Consider the following 22,429-nt stretch of genomic DNA (forward strand, 5'->3'; position numbering starts at 1 on the left):
ACGACAACAAAAAAAAAAAAAAAAGGGAACAAACGGGAGGTAAAAAAAAGAAATTTATATCAGCCCACCTTTGTCATCAAAAACAATGGCTGTGGGACAAAGTACCAACTCCTGTTCATCCTGTGAATAAAAGACAAATGAACAAGTACTTTGAAACAATTTAACATTGATTAAAGTACTTCGGTGATTTTGATCATTAACCCTTGAGGCACCTTTAAACTGATTATACACTTTTTATCTTTTAGGTCCCAAAATGTTACAGCTGCTAAAACTATAAACATTCAATGTTAATTATTTTCACCTTCACTGCATCATCTTTTTATAGACATTTTGGGTTGTTCAAAAGAAGCCAGATTTTATATAAAGTAAAAAAAAACAATAAGTAATATTTCCCATGATTATACACTTAATCTTTAGGTCTCAAATTCTTACAGCTTCTGAAACTATAATTTACATTCAATGTTCTTTATTTTTACCTTCACTGCATCACCTGTATAAAAATAAAATATGGCTTCTTGTGAACAACCCAAAATAAAGTTTAAAAAAACAGTAATTAATATTCTCCAAAAATCAAACTGCATTTCATATACAGCAGACCAACAATACAATCCAGTACGTCTTACCCGCTTCCTTCTTGCACGACACCGGGCAGATTGTTTAATGGCTGCAGCCTTCTCTGCAAGGTGAGGTTGGGTGTACCGGAAGTTGCGTCGGACCGTCTCGTAGTAAGTTTTGCAAGATGTTGGAAAACATTTGTTTTTTTTAATCATTTTAGATGAAGAGCGTAGCCACATTACATATATAAACAATATTCAGGCAAGCACACACAAATATACAACACCAATAGATACTTACACACAATTACATCACTATCCACGCCCTGGAGATCTGGGCTTGCCTGCAAAGTCGCCGCCAATATAGACGTTACACTTGCATTGTGAGGCGAACACAGTCTGTTGAAATAAACGTGAAAATAAAAAACAGTAAAAACATTTTAAGTTATTCTCTCCTACACACATAGAATATTGCGTGCTTTGTTTTTGATGCTTACCTTTGCAGAGGATCATATCGGCTTTTGTTGGTTTCTGAGTTGTGCAGCCGGCGAACTGCTTCCTATTTGGTAAGATGAAACCAAATAAAAATAAGAAACCAAAATCACAATATATCTTTCAACTTACTGTGACCTTTCCGCGAATCTTGGTATTTTAGTCTTACCGCAATTTTTGGATTGTGCTGCCGTCTTTTCCTCTGGCGTCCTTCTGTGCTTTGGCCTCTATTGGACTCCAAAGCATCAAGTCTCTCCACGATAGACGCCATGTTGTCTTTTACTTGGGTGAGCTCCTGGCGGATTTTGGAAGAAACTTGAGTAAGCTGACGAGACAACCCACTCAGTGCAGCCAACAGTGTCTTCTCGTCGACAGCGGGACTGGCTGAAGCTGGCCGGTATAGAGACCCACTTTCACGAGGGGTTTCAGGTGTGTTGAAATGTAGACGACGTCCAGCCATTCTCTTACTACAAAGCAGCGTGGAAACGGACCGCGAAGCAATTCGAAAAATGAGGAGACGGAAGAGAACGTCGAGACTTATATCCTGTGGTATCGCGAGACCTTCGGTGTGACCGTGACCCCGCACGTGATCTGTGTTGTCCAATCACAAGCACAGAAGCTGCCACACGGAATTCAACCAAAATAAATAACAGCCGGAAAGAATCCAGATGTAATTATTGACAGAAGACGATGGAAGTCACTCGTAAAACCAAGAGGCCAAGACCGCGGCGCCTTTGTGAGCACTGCAATACCCTACTCTCTCATTCACAGTATTTTTACCATAAGAAACGGTTTTTAAGCAACAGCGTGGAAGAAAACAATCCCGGAAGATCAGAAGATGTGCAGGATGTTCAGACATCGGATGGTCCTGTTGCTTTTGCACCGTCGATGCTTGAAGACCAAGAATTGATCGTGGTTGGAGTTGGAGATTGTGATGAGACTGTCAGAATGCATCCCGACGACCCAGACAGAGGGGAGGTGATGGAGGAATCGGATGATATGGACAATTCTGACAATTCAGACAACGGTAAGCAGTAACTTGGCATCTACTTCTACGTGTTTATTTGTTTGCTCTTACTCTCAGAAGAGTAACTATGCACAAAGGAAAACGTAAATTCAGAAAACGGCAAAGTTGAAGAAATTATGTTTTTGTTCATTTTGCCAGTGTTGGATATTTACAACTCATATGTACTCCATTACATGCTGGCGCTCTTCTGTAACTGTTTAAGGTGTTGTACTTGTTTAATGTAACGCTATCTTGTTGTCTTGCTTTAGCAGATGAACACAGCTTGTAACCGTGACTACTTATGACTGTTATGACTGTAAATATAGACTATTGTTTAGTGATTGTTTACGTGCGCATGTAGAATGTTATTTTCACGTGCAATGCCTGTCTTTTAATACTCTGCTCTGGTTTCAGATGAAACAGAAGATGGCCAGAGCATTCACCTTTTCCTTGACTCCAGCAGTTCAGCTTCAGAGCAAGATGATGAACCAAACACCACCAGTGTTCAGGTGAGTAGCAAAACAGGTTTGAACATGACAGTGAAAAAATTCATAGATGAATATCGGAGCTCAGTGCTAGATGGATGCCTGGATTTCTTGCACAACAGCTACCTGATTATGATGTTCTTGGTCTTTCACAAAAGAAAGCTAGGTTCGTAAAATCTGACCGCTCTTTCAGCCTGAAATGGTGTGAAACTGTTCCAGTACGGCCTGTTCAGTACCAAAAGACTGGATTTATTTCACAAAAGAAAGCTAGGTTCGTAAAATCTGACCGCTCTTTCAGCCAGAAATGGTGTGAAACTGTTCCAGTACGGCCTGTTCAGTACCAAAAGACTGGATTTATTTCACAAAAGAAAGCTAGGTTCGTAAAATCTGATCGCTCTTTCAGCCAGAAATGGTGTGAAACTGTTCCAGTACAGCCTATTCAGTACCAAACGACTGGATTTATTTCACAAAAGAAAGCTAGGTTTGTAAGATGTACATGTTATTTTCACGTGCAATGCAAACACGTACTGATGTGTTTCAAATTTAAATTTTCATGTTTTCAGGATGAAGAGGAGGAAAGCTTTGCCGAGCTACGAGATGTAAATGATCAGGCTGAAGAAAAAAAAGACCTGCTGATGAAACTTCTGGCCATGATGATTTTGTCATGGCAAACAACCTTCAAGATTTCTGACAATGCCGTTACATCACTTCTTCTGTGCATCAAACAATTCATGTGGATAATTGCCAATGTCCTCTGTGCCGATTCCCTAAATGCCTTTGCCAACAGTATTCCAAAAACTTTATTCTCTTTGAGGAGATGGACAGGTGTTTTCCGTGACAACTTCTTACAATATGTGGTGTGTCCAAAATGTATGACAGTGTACACAGTGGATGAATCCTATGAACTGAGACAAGATGGAACCAGGGCATGCAAGACATGCGGATACATCAAATTCTACAAGCACCCAATGGCTGCAAAGAGAAAGAAATGTGGCTCTGCCTTGCTTAGAAGAGCTAAATCTGCCAAGGGTAAAGAGTATGTCTATCCCATCAGACCATACTGTTACAAAAGCATTGTACAGTCTCTGGAAGCACTTGTTAGAAGACCTGGATTTCAAGAGAAATGCGAAGAATGGCGGAAGTGGAAAATACCTGAAGGAGTGTTAGGGGATGTGTATGATGGACAAGTGTGGCATGATTACCAGCCTTTTCTGGCAGAGCCTAATAATTTGGCCTTGATGCTGAATGTGGACTGGTTCCAGCCTTTCAAAAATGCACCATATTCAGTAGGAGCAATCTACTTGGTTGTTTTAAATCTACCACGTGAAGACCGTTTAAAAGAGGAAAATATGATTCTTGTTGGACTAATACCAGGCCCAAAAGAACCATCCCTGAACATAAATTCGTTTTTAGAACCCTTGGTTGATGAGCTCCAAGACCTTTGGAGTGGAGTTATTTTGCAAGATAGCTCCTTCATAGGGCACCAGGTGTACAGGGCAGCTCTGCTTTGTCTGTCTTCAGATATCCCTGCGACTCGAAAATGTGGAGGCTTTGTTGGACATGGAGCATATAGAGGTAATTGAAATAAAAAAAATCAGCATTAATTTTTATTATCAGTATAAAAGGCTTATGTTTTAATGTGTGAAGGTATTAACATGCATTTAATGTCCTCTTGCAGGCTGCCACAAGTGTTTGAAGACGTTCACGAAGAAAGTGTCTGCAGGTGAAACAGACTACTCAGAGTTTGAGCGGTCCTCATGGGAGCCACGCACATCAAAAGATCACAAACACTATGCTGGATTATCTAAGAGGGCAACGACCAAGACAGAGCAGAAGAGAATCGAACACAAGTATGGAGCCAGATGGTCAGAACTGTTCCGTTTGAGTTACTACGATGCCATCAGATTTGTTGTCATAGATCCAATGCACAACCTTCTCCTAGGTACCGCAAGACATGTGTTCCGACTTTGGGCAGAACTGGGTATTTTATCAACAAAGAGCCTTGATGAACTGCAAAGAAGAGTGGAAAACATCAAAGTACCCAATGAGGTTGGAAGAATCCCTTACGGATTGCTACTGGTTTTACAGGTTTTACAGCCGATCAGTGGAAAAACTGGACTACCATTTACTCACTGTTTTGTCTGAAAGGGCTGATCAGTAACAGTCACTATGAGATGTGGTATGACTTTGTTCAGGCTTGCATCATACTCTGCTCCAGAGTCATATCCATCAATAGACTGGAAGTAGCAGATAGACACCTGCAGACATTTCTCTCAAAATTTGTCAAACTGTTTGGCCCACTGCACTGCACCCCTAACATGCATTTACATCTCCATTTAAAGGAGTGCATGTTGGACTACGGACCAGTTTATTCATTTTGGTGTTTTTCATTTGAGCGTTTTAACGGAACACTGGGGAAATTTCATCACAACAATAGAACAATTGAAGTCCAGAAAGTTTCTGCAAAATCAACAACTTAGCATGCCATGGACATGCCAATATGGGGCTGAAATTGCTAAGATTTTGCATTCACAAATACCTGGAACTTTGTTAGTTAATGACACAACTGATATGCTTTATGTAAAGCACAGTGCTTTGGTGTCTGCAGAAAAACTTCTCTTGGAAGACTGTACAGCGGTGCCTCTGTCTCCATTCCACCAGACAATCTTAAATGAGTCCGACAGGCATGCATTGTTGAACATGTATCATCAGATGTTCCCTGAAAATGGTATAACTGATGTTGACTGCTTTGCCATGACATGCAACAGGGTTACACATCATAATGTAACTTACTCCATAGATGGATCTAGAGCAGAAAGGTCAGCACATGGTTATGCTAAGTGGTGTCGAGACACTAACAGTTTTGAGGAACCTGTCATTGACCCTTTAGCAGAACCACGGCCAGCCATTATAAAGCAGTTCATAGTTGTAAATGCTGTGTCAAGATGCAGTACATTTAAACATGTTGTTGCACAAGTCTCTTGGCTCAATCCCCACCCAGACAGACATTTTTATGGCAAGCCAGTAGAAGTTTGGTGCATGCAGGGAACAGACACCTCATTCCCAGCATCATTTCTTCCTGTGGAGCGCATTGCTGGAAGATGTATTGTGCACACATCCACTGTGCGTTTAAGCAGGACAACTGAAAAGGTGACTGTTGTACTGCCACTCTGCACAGTGGTTGAAATATAGATTTAGTATGGGGCAGTGCCCTTAGAAATGAGGGGATTCTTCATTCAAGTCTTTAAATTTTAACGAACTTTGTAAACATCTTCATGCTTTTTGTCTGGCATAATTTTCAAATATTAAAGATTTTCCTTGAATTGTTTTATTGTAAGAGTCTTATTCCAAAACCTGTTGCTTTAAAATTTTCTAGTTATCTCACAAGTTTAGCAGATATCTCTTATGTACATCCATGTGTAGCAAAATACAAGTATATGTTTTCTTATTAGTAGTCTTTAAATTCATTAATGCATGTGAACATTGTCTGCAAACATTCTCTGAACGTTTATAGCAGCGTTCATGGGATGTTGTCTGAATGTTCAATGCTAGCTGGGACGCCACTGCACAGAAGTGGATGATTCAAGATTCAAGAAGTTTATTGTCATGTACACCGCAAAACACTGTGGTTATGCTGAGCAATGAAATTCTTACTTGCGACTGCTTTACAAACAATTAAAATAAACAACTAAGTTAAAATAAAATTTAAGAACTAGTATATTAGGAAAGTAAAAGTAGAAAATAAAAATAAATAAATAATAAAGCAAGTGCAATATATACAGATATATACAGATGAAAGAAAGGCAGGTAATCACAGTTTGGTAATCAGTCAGTGGTTCAGTAGCCTGATGGCCTGTGGATAGAAACTGTTTTTTAGTCTGGTTGTTCTTGCTTTTACACTCCTGTAACGTCTGCCAGACGGAAGGAGTGTGAACAGTGTGTGCTGTGGGTGGGTACGGTCCTTGATGATGTTGTGTGCCCTCTTTATTACCCGGGTATTATAAGTGTCCTGTAGTGATGGGAAGGCAGCTCCACAGATGAATTGAGCTGTTTTGATGACACGCTGGAGAGCCTTCCTGTCCTGACTGGTGCAGTTTCCATACCACACCGTGATGGAGTTTGTCAGGATGCTCTCCACAGTGCATCTGTAAAAGTTGCTGAGGAGCTTGGGGGATAATCCGAATTTCCTCAGTTTCCTTAAGAAGAAGAGTCTCTGCTGAGCTTTCTTGACAGTCTGTGCTGTGTTGTAGGTCCAGGTGAGGTCTTCACTGATGTGGGTGCCAAGGAATTTGAAGGTCTTCACTCTCTCCACCTGAGTCCCGTTGATGAATAATGGAGCATGCTGGTCTCTTTTCTTCCTCGGGTCAACAATCATCTCCTTAGTCTTCTCTGTATTTAAGGAGAGATTATTTTCCTGGCACCAGGACACCAGCTGGGCCACCTCTTCCCTGTAAGCTGCTTCCTCTCCCCCAGTAATCAGCACAATGACGGTGGTGTCGTCAGCAAACTTGACGATGGAGGTGTTGCTTTGGGAGGGGATGCAGTCGTAGGTGAAGAGGGTGTACAGGAGAGGACTGAGCACACAGCCTTGTGGGGTCCCAGTGCTCACTGTCTTTGTTTCTGATGTCCTGGTACCAACTCTGACTGCCTGAGGTCTGTCTGTAAGGAAGTCCAAGACCCAGCGGCAGAGGGAGGGTGGTATTCCGAGGGTGAACAGCTTTTCAACCAGCCTGCTTGGGATGACGGTGTTGAAAGCTGAACTGTAGTCTATAAACAGCATTCGAACATAAGTGTCCTTATTTTCAAGGTGTGAGAGGGCTGTATGGATGGTTGCATTAACAGCATCATCAGTTGAACGGTTCTGACGGTATGCAAATTGCAGGGGATCTAATGTGTCCGGAATGGATCCTTTAATATGGGACATGACCATCCTCTCAAAGCACTTCATTACAAGTGAAGTGAGTGCAATGGGACGATAGTCATTCAAAGAGGTTGTATTGGTTTTCTTGGGGAGGGGCACTATAGTGGTGGACTTGAAGCATGTGGGCACAGATGATTGGGAGAGGGACAAATTAAAAATATCTGTAAAAACCTCGGCCAGCTCTGAAGAGCAGACCCTCAGAGCACGGCCAGGGATGTTGTCGGGGCCAGGTGCTTTTCGGGGGTTGGTCCTCCTCAGGGCCTTGCACACCTCAGTCGATGTTACAGTGGGTGAAGAGCTCTGTGTTGCCTCCGGTAGTAGAATCTCTCTACGTTGGATGGAGTTGAGGGTGTCAAAGCGAGCATAGAACTGGTTCAACTCATCTGGTAGGGCGTTGTTGCAGGCTGTGATCCTGCTGTTCCTCTGCTGAAAGTCAGTGATGTGTTGCAAGCCCTGCCACATGCGTCGGGAATCAGAGTGTTTGTAATATCCCTCCAGCTTCAGTCTGTACTGCCTCTTGGCTTCCCTGATGGATCTACGTAGGTCATATCTGGTCTTTCTGTAGCCCTCCGTGTCACCAGAGGCAAATGCAGTTGAGCGTGCATGCAGCATGGAGCGTACCTCACAGTTCATCCATGGTTTCTGGTTGGGATATATCTTGCAGCATTTGGTGGGGACAATATCATCAACGCATGTGCTGATATAACTGGTAACCACTGATGCATATTCCTCTAAATCCACAGAACTGTCCTCTCTCAGAGCAGCATTCTTAAACACATCCCAGTTTGTGGCATTAAAGCAGTTCTGAAGCACCAGATCAGTCTCTTCACTCCAAACTTTAATGCTTTTAATTGCTGGGGGGGCTTGTTTGAGGAGCTGCCTGTACTTTGGATAGAGGAACACAGAAATATGGTCGGACTGTCCAAAATGTGGGCGGGGCACAGCCTTGTATGCATCCTTCACATTGCTGTACACGTGATCCAGAATGTTGTTATTCCTTGTGGGAAAGCTCACATGTTGATGGAAATTAGGGAGAACAGTCCTGAGGCTGCAATTGTTAAAATCCCCGGCAACAACAAAAACACAGCATCTGGGTGGGCGGTCTCATGTTTGCTGATGATGTCGTGCAGTACTCCTAGCGCTGTGGTCCGCTCGGCTCGCGGCGGGATATAAACAGCCAGCATTAACACAGCACTGAACTCCCTCGGTAAATAAAAGGGTCTGCACTTCACCATCAACACTTCGATGTCAGTACAACAGTGTTTCTCCACCACCTGAACGTCCACACACCATCGCTTGTTGACATAAACACATACACCGCCACCTTTGTTTTTACCCGAGGCAGATGTGCGGTCTCCGCGGTGCACTGAGTGGGTCTGTAGTTGAATGGCCGAGTCCGGCGTAGTTGCAGTGATCCAGGTTTCCGTGAAGATCAGAGCACAGCACTCCCTGATCTCCCGCTGAGCTATTGTCCTAGCTCTCAGCTCGTCCATCTTGTTTTCGAGAGAGCGGACATTAGCTACCAAAAGGCTAGGCAATGGTGGTCGTGTGGCTCTAGCCTTTAGTTTAGCATGTAGCCCTCCTCTCTTGCCACGCTTCCGTCTTGGATGCGCTCGTTGTCGGCTGCTCTGCCTGCCTGAGCGTGATCGTGGTGTTACGGCCTGCTGGCTGGCGCTGGCATGATCCAAACACAGAAGAAGGCTATGGTCCAAAAGGTCTAAGCTAAGCCCATGGGAAACTTTTCCAATGTCCAATAGTGTTTCTCTGCTGTACGTGATCCTTGAGTACAAGCACTGAATATTAGCCACACAAACTAGCACTAGAATAAACAACAAATACAATTGGTGTAGGGAGCGCGTCGCAAACACGTCTGCCACGGAGGGCGCCATGTTGGAAGATGGTGTGACAGACTTTTTGATACAGTGAATTAGACTGACAGCTGAGTATGCTTATGAAAATAATGCTTGTGGTATCACCAAAATCAAGTTATAGCATTTGTTTATCTCCCTCAGTCCACTAGTTCAGGGTTCACAAAAAACTCCATGACAAAGGCTCACAAGACAGAAGCTCACAAACAAACCTGTTACAACTGTTGGGAGGGGTAGACCACTGGTGAGTACTGGTGACCACTGGTGAGTACTTGATTTGCATTTGTATGACTCACAGAAACCTCCTTTACATATGAGAGCCTGCTCTAGACCTGATGAGAGGGGGGAGCTGAGGGAGCACTGACACAGAGAGTCCACGGCAGTTTCCCTACAGTTTATTGTTCTGGCCAAAGCCTCCTGCTGAGAGCCCTAAAGCTCAAGGCGCGCAGCAATATTACATGCAAGAAACTGTCGAAAACCCCACTTTTCATGCAGTGTAAGCTGAACGGAACTAAAATTTAAAAGAAAAGAAAAAGATACTGAACACTACAAAATTATAGCAATGCTGGTCAGACTGAGAGAAGCTGATGTTTGTGGTGAAATCACAGATGTGTGAGCTCGTAGTCATAATGGCTTTTCCGGGGAGCGATCTAACAGCAGCAGCTGTGCTGGGAATGATCCAGAGGTGCAGGTGAAGATGACTAGAAGAGGAGATGACCCAAATTCAGTTCAGGTTTGTTTTTTTTAACGGATCAGTTTCTGGAACTTTGTGATTAAACCTCGTATATATTAATAACTCCTCATGAACCCAGATAAGCAGCAGATGACTGCCCCTCCCTGAGCCTGGTTCTGCTGGAGGTTTCTTCCTGTTTAAAGGGAGTTTTTCCTCCACACTGTCGCCAAGTGCTGCTCATAGGGGTTTTTTTTTCTTACTGTTGGGTTTTCTCTGTAATTATTGTACTTTATTGTATTTTTTTTTACCTTACAACATAAAGCACCTCAAGGTGACTGTTGTGATTTTGGGCTATATAAATAAAATCTAATTGAATTGAAAATAGATAGATTGTACGATTTATGGAAAAAAAATCAATCACCCATCAAAAGAAAATTAATTGGCATCCTCTAAATACGCTCCTGGTTTTAATTTTTTAAAAAGTGTAGAGATTTTTGTTATATCTGATAGTAAATGAGCTGTGGACTGATGAACAGAAGAACAGGCAAAAGACAAAGTTCAAGACTCTTTAAAAACCTCCGATTATATTGGAGACCATAAAGAGAGGCTTTTTTGGCTTTGAAGAGAAAACAATCCCTACCCAGGGTCTGATGGCGCAGTCTGAAAGAGCTCAGCCCAGATGTGTGTCATCTGGCCAATTAGCAGATAAAGCGGGACCTACCCCGGCTGTGATTGCCTCCGTCGTCATGGCTACGAGGTGTATCTCTATGGAGGGGCGAGGCCTGTGGGAGGAGGGAGGGGTCGAGACAGGAAGGAGGGGGAGAGCAGGGCAGCGAGGGCGGGGCTACAACCAGGGGGTGGGGGGTGTAGTGCAGGAGGGTAGTTGAGGAGGGGGTGGTGGGGAGCATCAAGGCGAACCAAGTAACAGCAAGGCAAAGATCATTCCACGAAAAGCACACCCCGAAAAAACAGCACCAGGAGGACGTGTGAATTAGTTGGCAGGAATCAATGAAGCAGGTGTTGAATCAAAAATGCAGGCAGGTCAGATCAGATGAGTGGTTATGTGATTTTTAACATCAAAGGTCATGCGGGAGAAATTCATAAAGTGCCCGAAACAAAAAAAGTGAATGAGAAAAGGAAAACAAGTGAAACAGAAACAGAACGAGATGACAAGACACAAAACAAAATCAAGATTAGCTGCATTTCATTACAGATCACCCTCACATGCTGTTAGCACAATGTTAGCTTCATTAGCGGTTAGCATCATTTCACACACTGGTAACAGCAAACAAAAGCTGGATGGTTGCCAATTTGAATAAAGCATGGGGCAGAAGCTTCCTATGGTTCTGCAAATAAAGCTGATGAGCGGTGGACATGAAGCTGCTTCTTTTCACTTTACGCTAATTACTAAGTCCCGGGTCTCCAACAGGGTATTAAAAGCTGACACCGCTGCAGGGCCCGACTTAGAACTAGAAGATGATTAAGTGCATCTGTATTTTCATCCACCTCTAGGAACTGTTTTTAGGGTTTTTAAAATCATATAAAGGCATGTAAAAGAAAGAATTTCTTAAACTCTGTCTCCTATAGGCCTTTTTGAGCTTCAAATTAAAACCACAGCAGCTACAAACTGTATGACTACAGCGACAGAGCTCGCATCAAAAATCAGGTCTTCAGTCCAGCGAAGAACTTTTCCTTATTATCATACACTTATACTTTGCACTTTTTCAACAACCCACATAGTAAATCACATCAATGTAATAACCACAATTCAGAGAAATCACTTTGTTAACCTGTAGAGCTGGTACACCACTTAACCTGGTCCACTATCTCAGCTGACTCACCCGAGCGAGGCTTCAGTCCGAACGGCGGGCTGGAGAAGGATGGAGGTCCGCTCACTGGAGATCTGTCAAGCAAAGTTATTTTGCATCCAACAGCCAGACAAAATTCTGAACTGCAGCATTTAAGTCTGCTTGACTTTGAGCTAATGAAACAGATGAGGTTAATGATGGTTACTGTGCTGTTTGACCACCAGCTAAAAACAGCTGCGGAGTGTTTAGTAAAATCAAGACGGGCCATGTTATTTAGTCATATTGTCACATTATGACACGTGTGCACGAAGTTCAGTTCGTGCTTCAGCTTTACCATCATCACCTTTTATGAGCTAGTGATATTTCCTGTGTGTATCCGTTTTGCACACAGTGTACTGTTGATTTCTTATTCATATGATAGCATTTTGCAGTTGTTGCTCTTTAAAAGTGTGCTTAGTGCCAGAAACATCCATATGTGCCTTTCATAATGCAGTGCTTCACCTTCACACTTGATGTAACAGATGTGTACATCGCTGTTATGTAACACCGTCTCACAGATGTACTCATGTACTCGTAGTTGGAGTAGGAACAGGCGGCATTTGTGTTCACTCTGCTGTTGTGTGTATGCAGGTCAAAGATGTCCCTCACACCAGTGTCCTCCAACAAGTGCGCCGGCGGCTTCCAGAAGGTTTTTGAACATGAAAGGTGCGACGCATCTTCATCGCTGCTTTGGCCTCACCTTCTATGCAGGCAGTGACTTTCTCACATGTGAATGTGTATAAATGTGATGGACAAGTACACTGATGTGTTTGTGTTTCCTCTGTGCAGCACCGAGCTGCAGTGGAAGATGAAGTTTGCGATCGATCTGCCTCCAAAGGCTGAGACCGACAAGTGTCCCGTCATGTACTGGCTCTCTGGTGAGTCTCTGTTTAACTCGACCCGTTAGATTAAGGTTAGTTTAGAGTGTTTTCTGTCTTTAACGTTTTGTTTAAACAACTACATGGTCAGAATAGATGCTCACTGTAGGTTAATGGCAAATCAGAGTAATGAATACATTATCATACTAGCTTTAGGGATTAAAATAAGTTGAAATATCTTTGTAAATTGTGAAAATAACAGGGTTTCCACGGGGTAGTAAAAGGTAGTAAAGAGAATTTGACTTGGTAGTAAATTTTTCATCACCCCTTCAATATATTTTGACTTTTCCATTGATGCAAACTTTTTGTTTTAAGTTCGTTTAACTATAAGATTAAGATTAAGATTAAGATTAAGATAGTGTTTATTTGTCACATGCACAGTGAAATGTATTTTGTACCTGCAACCATATATACACACACATATAAATAAGAAGAATAAAAATAAAAAAAAGTAATTCACACTATACACTATACTCTATATACTATACACTATACATACTTTTATAAATTATAATATTTACACTGTGCAATAATGGTCCAGTTAGGGCTCAGAGTTGAGCAGACAGATGGCTTGTGGGTAAAAACTCTTCTTCAACCTTTCAGTCTTAGTCCTCAGGCAGCGGTAACGCCGGCCTGATGGGAGCAGGGAGAAGAGAGAGTGTCCGGGGTGGCTGGGCTGTTTTAGGATCTTCATGGCCCTCAGCCTGCACTGCTTGGTGTAAATGTCCTGCAGGTTGGGGAGGGTGGTTCTGATGGTCCGTTCAGCTGAACGAACCACCCTTTTTAGGGCCATGAAGTCCTGCTTGGTGCAGTTTCCCATCCAGGTGGTGATGCTCCCACGCATGATGCTCTCGATGGTGCAGGTGTAAAAGTTCCTGAGCACCTTGAGTGGGAGCTTGAAGTCTCTCAGCCGCCTGAGGAGGTAGAGACGCTGTCTGGCCTTCTTCACAGTGATGTTTATGTGATGAGTCCAGGACAGGTCCTGTGAGATGGTCACTCCCAGGTATTTGAAAGTGTCCACTCTTTCCACCTCAGCACCACTGATGACAAGTGGATGGTAGTCCCTCTGCAGCTTCCTGCTGAAGTCCACGATCAGTTCCTTCGTTTTGCTGACGTTGAGCAGGAGGTGGTTCTCCTGGCACCAGTTCTCCAGGCGGGAGACCTCTCTCCTGTAGGCTGTCTCCTCATTGTGAGAGATTAGTCCCACAACAGCAGTGTCGTCAGCAAACTTGATGATGACGTTGGACTCTGACGTGGCCTCGCAGTCATGGGTGTACAGTGAGTACAGCAGAGGGCTGAGCACACAGCCTTGGGGGGATCCAGTGTTGAGGGTGAGGGAGGATGAGGTGAGGTGACCCACTCGTACCACCTGTGGTCTGCTGGTCAGGAAGCTGTGAACCCACCTGCACAGGGATGGGCCCAGGCCCAGGTCCAGCAGCTTAGAGACCAGCCTGGAGGGAACTATGGTGTTGAATGCTGAGCTGTAATCTACAAACAGCACTCTCACATAGTTCCCCTTACCAGTGTCTATGTGTCAAAGGGTCTTGTGGAGAAGGAAGGATATGGCGTCATCTGTGGATCTGTCTGGCCGGTATGCAAACTGTAGTGGGTCGAGGGTGGTGGGCAGTGAGGAGGTGATGAATGTCTTGATGAGTCTTTCAAAACACTTCATTACCACAGAGGTGAGTGCTATGGGCCTGAAGTCATTGGGGCTGCTGGGGTGTGGTTTCTTTGGGACAGGGACTATGATGGATCTGTATAGAAATATAACTACTCAGCAGGACCTGAGCTGACGTTGTTGACGAGCGGTTCCACTGTCCGATCTGCTGTGCGCATGCGCGGAGTCATTTTGCGCCTCGTCATGGGCATTCGAACCCTCTGGAGTGCACGGACGCGCTGGCGCGTAAAAATGACATCGCCGATTTTAGATGACGTAGCATCGGGATGCTGCTGCCATGAATCGAAAGTGCAGACTTCAAACTATGTGCCAGTTTTTAAATTACGTTGATAGACCAAGTAGAACCAGAGTTATGCCCAGTAATTTACGTCATGCTTTTTCCTGTATATTGTCCTCACCTTCGATGCGCGTTTTGTGCAGAAATAAACGGCGAAAATGTGAGTTTCGCTAACAGGAAGTGCTCGCTAAAAAAAAATGAAAAAATTCCCCTACAACCCCTTTCCTATTGGTGGACAAATCAACCAATCAGAAAATTATGCGGTAACACGATGCATTTGGGTGCATTTGACTGCTGAGGAGCAGGTGAAAAAGTGGTAAAAGAGACATTCCTGGCAAGTTTTGCCTGTGATGGGCCTCTCAGTCTTGTGGAGGACAGAAACTGTTTTTGAGGCGGCATAAATAATTTGTGTAGCATCTTAATGTGAGTCCTGATTGCTCTTCAAATAGTTGTACACAAAAACACCTGAGGCCTTTCCTGCATTTTAATGTGAATAGTTGTATTTAACTTTATTATTTACTATATTTTTACACAAGTTTTGCAAATTTACAACTTATATTTGCATTGTAATTGTAAAAATAATTCATTAAGCATGTTTCTGATTTTTACAGTAAAAAAAAAAAAATTTACTTTTTTTCTACTCTGATTTTATGTTTTTATGTGATTGTAAGTCCAATGTCTTAATACAAGATGTCAAAATGAAAGAATAACTATACAGTCACACACATGAGGTCATGCTGAAAAAAAAAAAATTATACCAAACAAGGCAAGGTAAACAGATTCTAAGGTCAACTATGAAGCTAAACCAAAAATAGTCAAAAATGGCCAAATATACCCCGGACCCCAGAGGGTTAAGCCGATCATGGGGAATGATCGAGAGGCGTTTTGTAAAGTGTGCAGAAAAAAATATAAATTTGACCTGAAACGGTGTGTCAAATCACACCGAGCATCCACCATTCACCAGCAGCGGATTTGCACGTGGGGAGCACATCCCTATTTTGTTTTTTGGTGCTACACAAAGCACCGCAACTGCAACCTCAAGGTCAGCGACGAGCACAAGTATTGCCGTCACACCTCAGCAGCAAACCAGTATTCCAAGATTTTATTGGGAAATAAATAATCGGCTTGTGAAACTTGAATTTCATTGCATTTTGTTTTTATTCTTAAAAAAACAAATTTAGATAGATAGATTCAACTCATTGTCATTGTGCGCACAAGGCTCACAACGCATCTGTGGTCATGCAGCCAGAGACCAGCACTACCATTAGGCAATGTGGTTTACAGTAAGTGTCTTGCCCAAGGACAAATCGCAACACAGGGACAGGGACTCAAACCGGCAACCCAGCGGCTGCAAGACGGGCGCCTACCCACTGCGCCACTTTTTGAAATGTGTTTGGAATATTAATGTGTATGAGGTCTTAGTCAAGACAAAGTCACAGTTACACCTTCAAGTAAGTGGAATAAAGTTTTGTCTTTGGTGAGAGATGGGCGATCATCTTACATGGCTTAGTGCTGTGAATCCACCGCTGCCCCAAAAAAGGCTGCTGCTCGATTTCGTCCTGGTAGTAAAAATATTTTAGAGGTAGTAAAAAAAGGTAGTAAATTTAACTCTAGGATTCCTGTATAAACCCTGAATAAGTAAAGAAAAAGTTTGCCAGGAACATACCAATGAAGCGTCAGTCGCACCAGAGTAAAAATAGGAGGAAAATCAGTAACTTCCAGGTAAACGCACTGGATCCTTCTGCTGTTGTTGGCCGATTGGTTGCTCAGAGATCGAATGTGCAGCACTTGCAACCATTTCAAAGGCAGCAAGAGCACACGGATCCAGTGCGTTTACCTGGAAGTTACTCAGAGCTTACTCAGAGAAAGGAACATCGCCTTCAGAGCTGGTGATGGGGCGCTTTACAGCGCTGCCAGAGCCAACCTGAAGAGGGGCATCAGGGAGGCCAAGGCTGTGTATAAGAGGAGGATTGAGGACTGTTTCCAGAGCCACGACTTCAGGCAGGTGTGGCAAGGGGTTCGGCATATTTTAAACTACAAACCCAGCCTGTTAGTTGATCAGCGTAACATCAATCTGGCAGAGGAGCTGAACAGCTTCTTTGCACGCTTTGAGGTACAGCAATCAGAGACAGCCATCCAACATCCCTCAGCAGGCAGCAGCAGCATCCTCAGGCTGCAAGAGCAAGAGGTGAGGCGTATGCTGGAAACTGTGAACCCCAGGAAAGCTGTGGGGCCCGATGGTGTCTCTGGACGGATACTGAAGGTCTGTGCGGCTCAGCTGGCTGGTATTTTTACCAGCATTTTTAACCAGTCCCTGAGCCAGGCTGCTGTCCCTTCCTGCCTGAAGTCCTCCATTATCGTCCCCATCCCCAAGAAGAACACTATCAGAGGTTTGAATGACTACAGGCCAGTAGCACTCACACCAATTGTTATGAAGTGCTTTGAAAAGCTTGTCCGGGCTCACGTCATCTCCAGTCTCTCCCCCAGACTAGACCCCCACCAGTTTGCCTACAGAACCAACCGGTCCACAGAGGACGCCATTGCCACGGCCCTCCACTCTGCCTTCTCTCACCTGGAGCAGGGGGGGAACTACGCTCGGCTGCTCTTTGTGGACTTCAGCTCGGCGTTTAACACCATCCTTCCTGGCAGACTGGTGACTAAACTGTCAGATCTGGGGATACCACGCTCCACCTGTCTTTGGATCAAGGACTTCCTGACAGACCGTTCCCAGAGGGTAAGAGTAGGTCCCCACCTCTCTTCAGCCATCAGCCTCAGCACCGGCTCTCCACAGGGCTGTGTGCTGAGTCCCCTACTCTTCACCCTCTACACACATGACTGCACCTCCATACATGCCAGTAACTGCATCATTAAGTTTGCGGATGACACCACTGTGGTGGGGCTCATATCAGGCGGGGATGAGTCAGCATACCGGGACGAGGTGCAGCGGCTGTCAAGGTGGTGCAGTGAGAATAACTTGATCCTGAACACCACTAAGACAAAGGAGATGGTAGTAGACTTTAGGAGGACAACACATGTCATTCAACCTCTGTTCATCGAGGGGGATGAAGTGGAGCTGGTTTCAGATTTTAGGTTCCTGGGAGTACATCTGCAGGATGATTTGACCTGGAGTATCAATACGACCAGCATTTACAGGAAGGCCCAACAGAGACTGCATTTCCTGAGGGTTCTTAGGAGCAACTATCTGACCCAGAATCTGCTGGTGTCCTTCTACCGTTGCTGTGTAGAGAGCATCCTGACCTACTGTCTGTGCGTGTGGTTCAACAGCTGCACAGCAGCAGACAGGAAAACACTCCAGCGAATCATCAAAACGGCTCAAAAGATCATAGGCTGTCCCCTGCCCTCCCTCCAGGAACTGTTCAATGCCCGCTGCCAGAGGAGGGCACAGAACATCCTCCAGGACCCCTCACACCCTGGACACTCCTTGTTTCAGCTACTGCCATCAGGCAGACGTTTCAGGACAATGAAGGCCAGAACAAACAGACTGAGGAACAGCTTTTATGCCAGGGCTATCATTGAACTGAACTCTGTGTGGTTTGGACAGTGATGTGGGGTGGTAGTGCTGACTGTGTGCGTGCGTTGGTGTGTGTATTGGGGCTAGATTCGTCTGTTAATTTAATTTACTATTGTGCACTGTATTTTAGTAATCATTTTTATCACTCATATTTTTATTATTTTATTATTTATTGTCTGAGGCACCTAAAAAGGAATGCATTTTAAATTTCGTTGTGCAACTTCTGTGTACAATGACAATAAAGATTCTGATTCTGATTCTGATTTATTTTAATCCCATGGCTCAAACATCCAGGCTCGCCCTCTAAATGACACTAATATGAATATTAACTTATACAAACCTTAAATGTTGAATTGTGTGAAAAATATAACAATATTGACTTTCTTAAACCACGGTTGTCACCATTAAGTGTTAAATCAAACGGACACTTTGGCACATCGCTCGATCCAGAGGATGATGTCATCATCTTACAGTACGATATAATGCCTGTGCAGAGGAGCGGTGATGTTGTGATCAGCTTTCATGGTCTCTCCGCAGGCCTGACGTGCACGGAGCAGAACTTCATCACCAAAGCCGGCAGTCAGCTCGTCGCCGCGGAGCACGGCATCATCATCGTAGCTCCGGACACCAGCCCACGTACGAACCCCCTCTGACCCAAAGCACCTTAACATGAGTGCACTTTCTCTTTGTGCTGATGTTGATTCCCACACTTTGTTTTGTAGCCCTGGTTCTGCTCAATGAAATTTTTGCGGAGTATAAAGGCTACAGTTTGTTCAGTGGGGTCTCTTCAGCGTTCTTCGAGCATTTGTGTTGATCTTTTTTCTGAGATGTGCATCGGCCATCTCTCGTCCTTCCTTAGGTGGATGCAACATTGAAGGGGAGGATGAGAGCTGGGATTTCGGGACTGGTGCTGGTTTTTATGTCAACGCCACCCAGGACCCGTGGAAGACCAACTTCCGCATGTACGCCTATGTCACAGAGGAGGTGTGATGGATTTAAGTCTTCCATTCACTGCAAAAGCCTGCAAAATTACTTAAAGCCACTCAGTGTTTTAAATGATCTTCTTGCCTCTGTCAGCTCCCTAAACTGATCAACGCTAACTTCCCCACCGACCCAGAGAGGATGTCCATCTCCGGCCACTCCATGGGTGGCCATGGGGCGCTCATCTGTGCTCTGAAGAACCCTGGGAAATACAAGGTACTGTGTGTTTCACTTGTACAAGAGGACAGTTAGTTAATCTATATATTCTGTAACAGACATCAGTTTTCATTTTCCCAAAGATCAGTCAAGGTCTTCCGTATGCATTTCTGCCTCATTATGCAAATGAGGAGGGCTGCCTTCTTGTTCCAGCTCCTCTACTATTGGCCAATAAACAGGAAGGGCTGCCTTCTCCAAGAACCTCTTTAAAAATCCAACAATCATGAAACTCCATTTTTTTTTTTTTAAATCACATTTGTTTCACTTTGTCTCCGGGAACCTCTGTGTAAACATTTTAATGCCACAGATCATCACCTGCAGGCTCGCCTCGCCTCTCTCTTCACTTCCCATTGGTAGAAACATTTTGTGAACGACTGAACGGTGCTGATGGATTCTGATGTGTCTCCTGCAGGCTGTGTCTGCATTCGCTCCCATCTGTAACCCGATGCAGTGTCCCTGGGGACAGAAAGCTTTCTCGGGATATCTGGGCTCTGATAGGTCCACATGGGAGGTAAGAACACTGCAGATTGTGGCCTATGAAAACATTACCCCCACACTGCTGGATGAAAATCTCGGAGGATGAGAATTCAGCCACCTGAGGAGAAGGAAAGGGCAGTTACGGTCATCACACTAATTCTCCAACTCTTTCTTTCAGGCGTACGATGCTACTGTGTTGGCGGCTTCGTATTCTGGCCCTCAGCTCGACGTCCTCATCGATCAAGGCCGAGACGACCAATTCCTGTCAGCCAGCCAGCTTCTCCCCGACAACCTGATTGCCGTCTGCTCCGAGAAGAAAATCCCCGTCGTCTTCAGGCTGCAGCCGGTCCGTTCCTTAATACAGCAGCTTGTCATTGTAACCTTTTTATTTGAGAGAAGTTTGATTGGTTTATCATTTCTGATCGTCTTGTATTTATGCAGCTATTTAGTGTTATTCAAAGACAGTTTAAAAGAAGTAATGCACATCAAACTTCTACAGCTTGAGTTAAAACGAGGTGTTTGTCTCGTGCAGGGCTATGACCACAGCTACTTCTTCATCTACTCCTTCATGAACGACCACATCAAGCACCACGCCAAGTCCCTGAACGCCGCAACTGCCACCACAGTTTGACCCGTCAGTCCGGTCCACTCTGACCCTGCTGCTCTGCTGCCATCACTCACCTCTTCTGTCTCATTTCTCTTCTGACCTCCTGCAGCACTGAGCGTGTTCAGTACCCGTTTCTCAGAAACCCAACTCTGTAACCAAGCATGTCAGGTCACTGACGTTTCATCCCACTTGGAAGCCTTTGTGCCTTCACTCTAAAAAGCACTTACCTGAAGTCTGAGATGAGAAGAGAAACTTCTGTTTTTAGTATTTTGGGGGGAGCTGTGGTTACAGCAACAATGTCTCTAAGATCAGGAAACGTTCCTGTGACTGCCAGCATGTGGGTTTTCTTCAGGCTCTGAGTCGGGGCAGAGGTCTGTCAGTTTTTCATCAGAATTAAAACCAAAACTTGATCAGATCCATTTTGGTGTTTTGTCCTCATTGAATTCCCGTTGGATGTTTTACAGCTTATTCAGTCAGAGAGGATCTGCAGTGTAGTCACAATTACGCTGCAACTTCAGCACAAAAGCAGCATTTTAGGAATCTACACATTTTTGCCTGGTGGGGTATCATCATCATCATCATCATCAGGCAGGCAAATCAGGAAGGATACCATACAGGCTGCTCTTACTGAGAGCTACAGTCGCTGACACTTTGTAATATAAGATCTTTATAATCACTGTTTGGTCATGTGTACTTCATGCCAGTGCAGGTAATACAACATTGTGCTTCAGCATTCATGCATGATGTTTGCTTCTGGTGATTCGGGTGTTTCAGGGCAGGGATTTTTAACACTGATGAGCATTTGTGGCTGTGACACCTAAAAATGTGGCTTTTGAAGTGATTGTAAAGGTTACTTAGTTTTGCCACTAAAAACTTAACTGCTTGGTCATTTCAAGTCCACAAAGCAGCGTGGTGTCGGTCACTGCACACAGACTGGTCATATACGTCACCTCCCATAAGAACCTTCATCGTTTCTCAACCTCAAACATTTCTTCAGTGTTCTTTTGTCATGAAGACCGTGCTGCACGTTTGAGGTAAAACATCACACAGCTGATATACTAATAAGCTCTTTATTTTATGACCACCCAGCAAAAATGGCATCAAAAAGGTGTTTCACTCACAAACAGCCAGGCCTTTTGGGACGGATAAAATAAGAATTTTGCTGGATGTGTGCTTCAATGTTATTTCCATGGCATATAAAGCTAACAAGCTATCGAGTTAAGTATAATATTAGCCAGAAACCCCTATGGTCATACAGGAATGTCCGACTACAGTTCTTACCATAATAATGCCAATCACAGAAAGTGACAGTGTTTTTAAAACTACAGTCAGGTGCAAACTCTCGGATGTGTAAGGAAGCACGTTTTACTGCACAACTATATTTACTAGTTAAACATAAATGCTTATAATACAAGGATATATTATAATGAGTGTTATTGGACCCAGCAATATCTCTTATGAAGTATTCTGTTGGCTTTCAAGGTAAGAAAATGCTTTTGGTCAAATTCTTGTTTGTTGTTCATTGTTTATTCTCTCTGCAAAAGAGAAAAACTCAAAATAAAAGTGCATACAGGGAGAGTGTGAAACCACGCCATTAGGTACAAACTACAAAGGACGAGCAATCTTTTTTTTTTTTTTCTTCATATTTTTAGTTTTTGGAGCCGTAAATATATCAAGTGAACATGCAGTTGAGCCGCAGAAGAGAGATGGACTGATCTGCTGATTAAAAATATTGCTACAACTGCCGCATGTAATTGATTCATTCATCAAAACCTTTACTCATTGATGGCAGATTGCTTTGGGTGGGGCTGTTGTGAGGCTTTGCCTTTTGAGTATGTTTTTGAGATGTCATGTGACCAAGTTTCACATAGGCATCAGCCTTTCAGTGTGTCACCGATAAGCGGCTCCAACCAGCTTTTGAATTCAGGGTTTGATTC

At 43.9% G+C, this 22,429-nt stretch overlaps 1 protein-coding gene across 1 annotated transcript; it reads left to right on the forward strand.

Moving 5' to 3' along the window:
- Positions 1 to 12,441: 12,441 nt before the first annotated feature.
- On the forward strand, positions 12,442 to 20,907 carry LOC115800758 (S-formylglutathione hydrolase-like). Its single transcript, XM_030758259.1, has 8 exons — positions 12,442 to 12,512; positions 12,636 to 12,724; positions 18,749 to 18,847; positions 19,071 to 19,195; positions 19,289 to 19,408; positions 19,821 to 19,919; positions 20,064 to 20,231; positions 20,418 to 20,907. The coding sequence occupies exons 1-8, from the start codon at positions 12,445 to 12,447 to the stop codon at positions 20,514 to 20,516; spliced, it is 867 nt and encodes a 288-aa protein (XP_030614119.1). The 5' UTR covers positions 12,442 to 12,444; the 3' UTR covers positions 20,517 to 20,907.
- Positions 20,908 to 22,429: the final 1,522 nt, after the last annotated feature.

This window comes from Archocentrus centrarchus, chromosome 21 (assembly GCF_007364275.1).
Source record: "Archocentrus centrarchus isolate MPI-CPG fArcCen1 chromosome 21, fArcCen1, whole genome shotgun sequence".
NCBI classification, from domain to species: domain Eukaryota; kingdom Metazoa; phylum Chordata; class Actinopteri; order Cichliformes; family Cichlidae; genus Archocentrus; species Archocentrus centrarchus.

Excerpts from the sequence above, each read along its gene's own strand:
- LOC115800758 (XM_030758259.1), top strand. The coding sequence starts at position 12,445 with ATGTCCCTCACACCAGTGTCCTCCAACAAGTGCGCCGGCGGCTTCCAG. Across the intron at positions 18,848-19,070 it reads AGCTCCGGACACCAGCCCAC|GTGGATGCAACATTGAAGGG; the intron begins GTACGAACCCCC and ends GTCCTTCCTTAG. Across the intron at positions 20,232-20,417 it reads TCGTCTTCAGGCTGCAGCCG|GGCTATGACCACAGCTACTT; the intron begins GTCCGTTCCTTA and ends TGTCTCGTGCAG.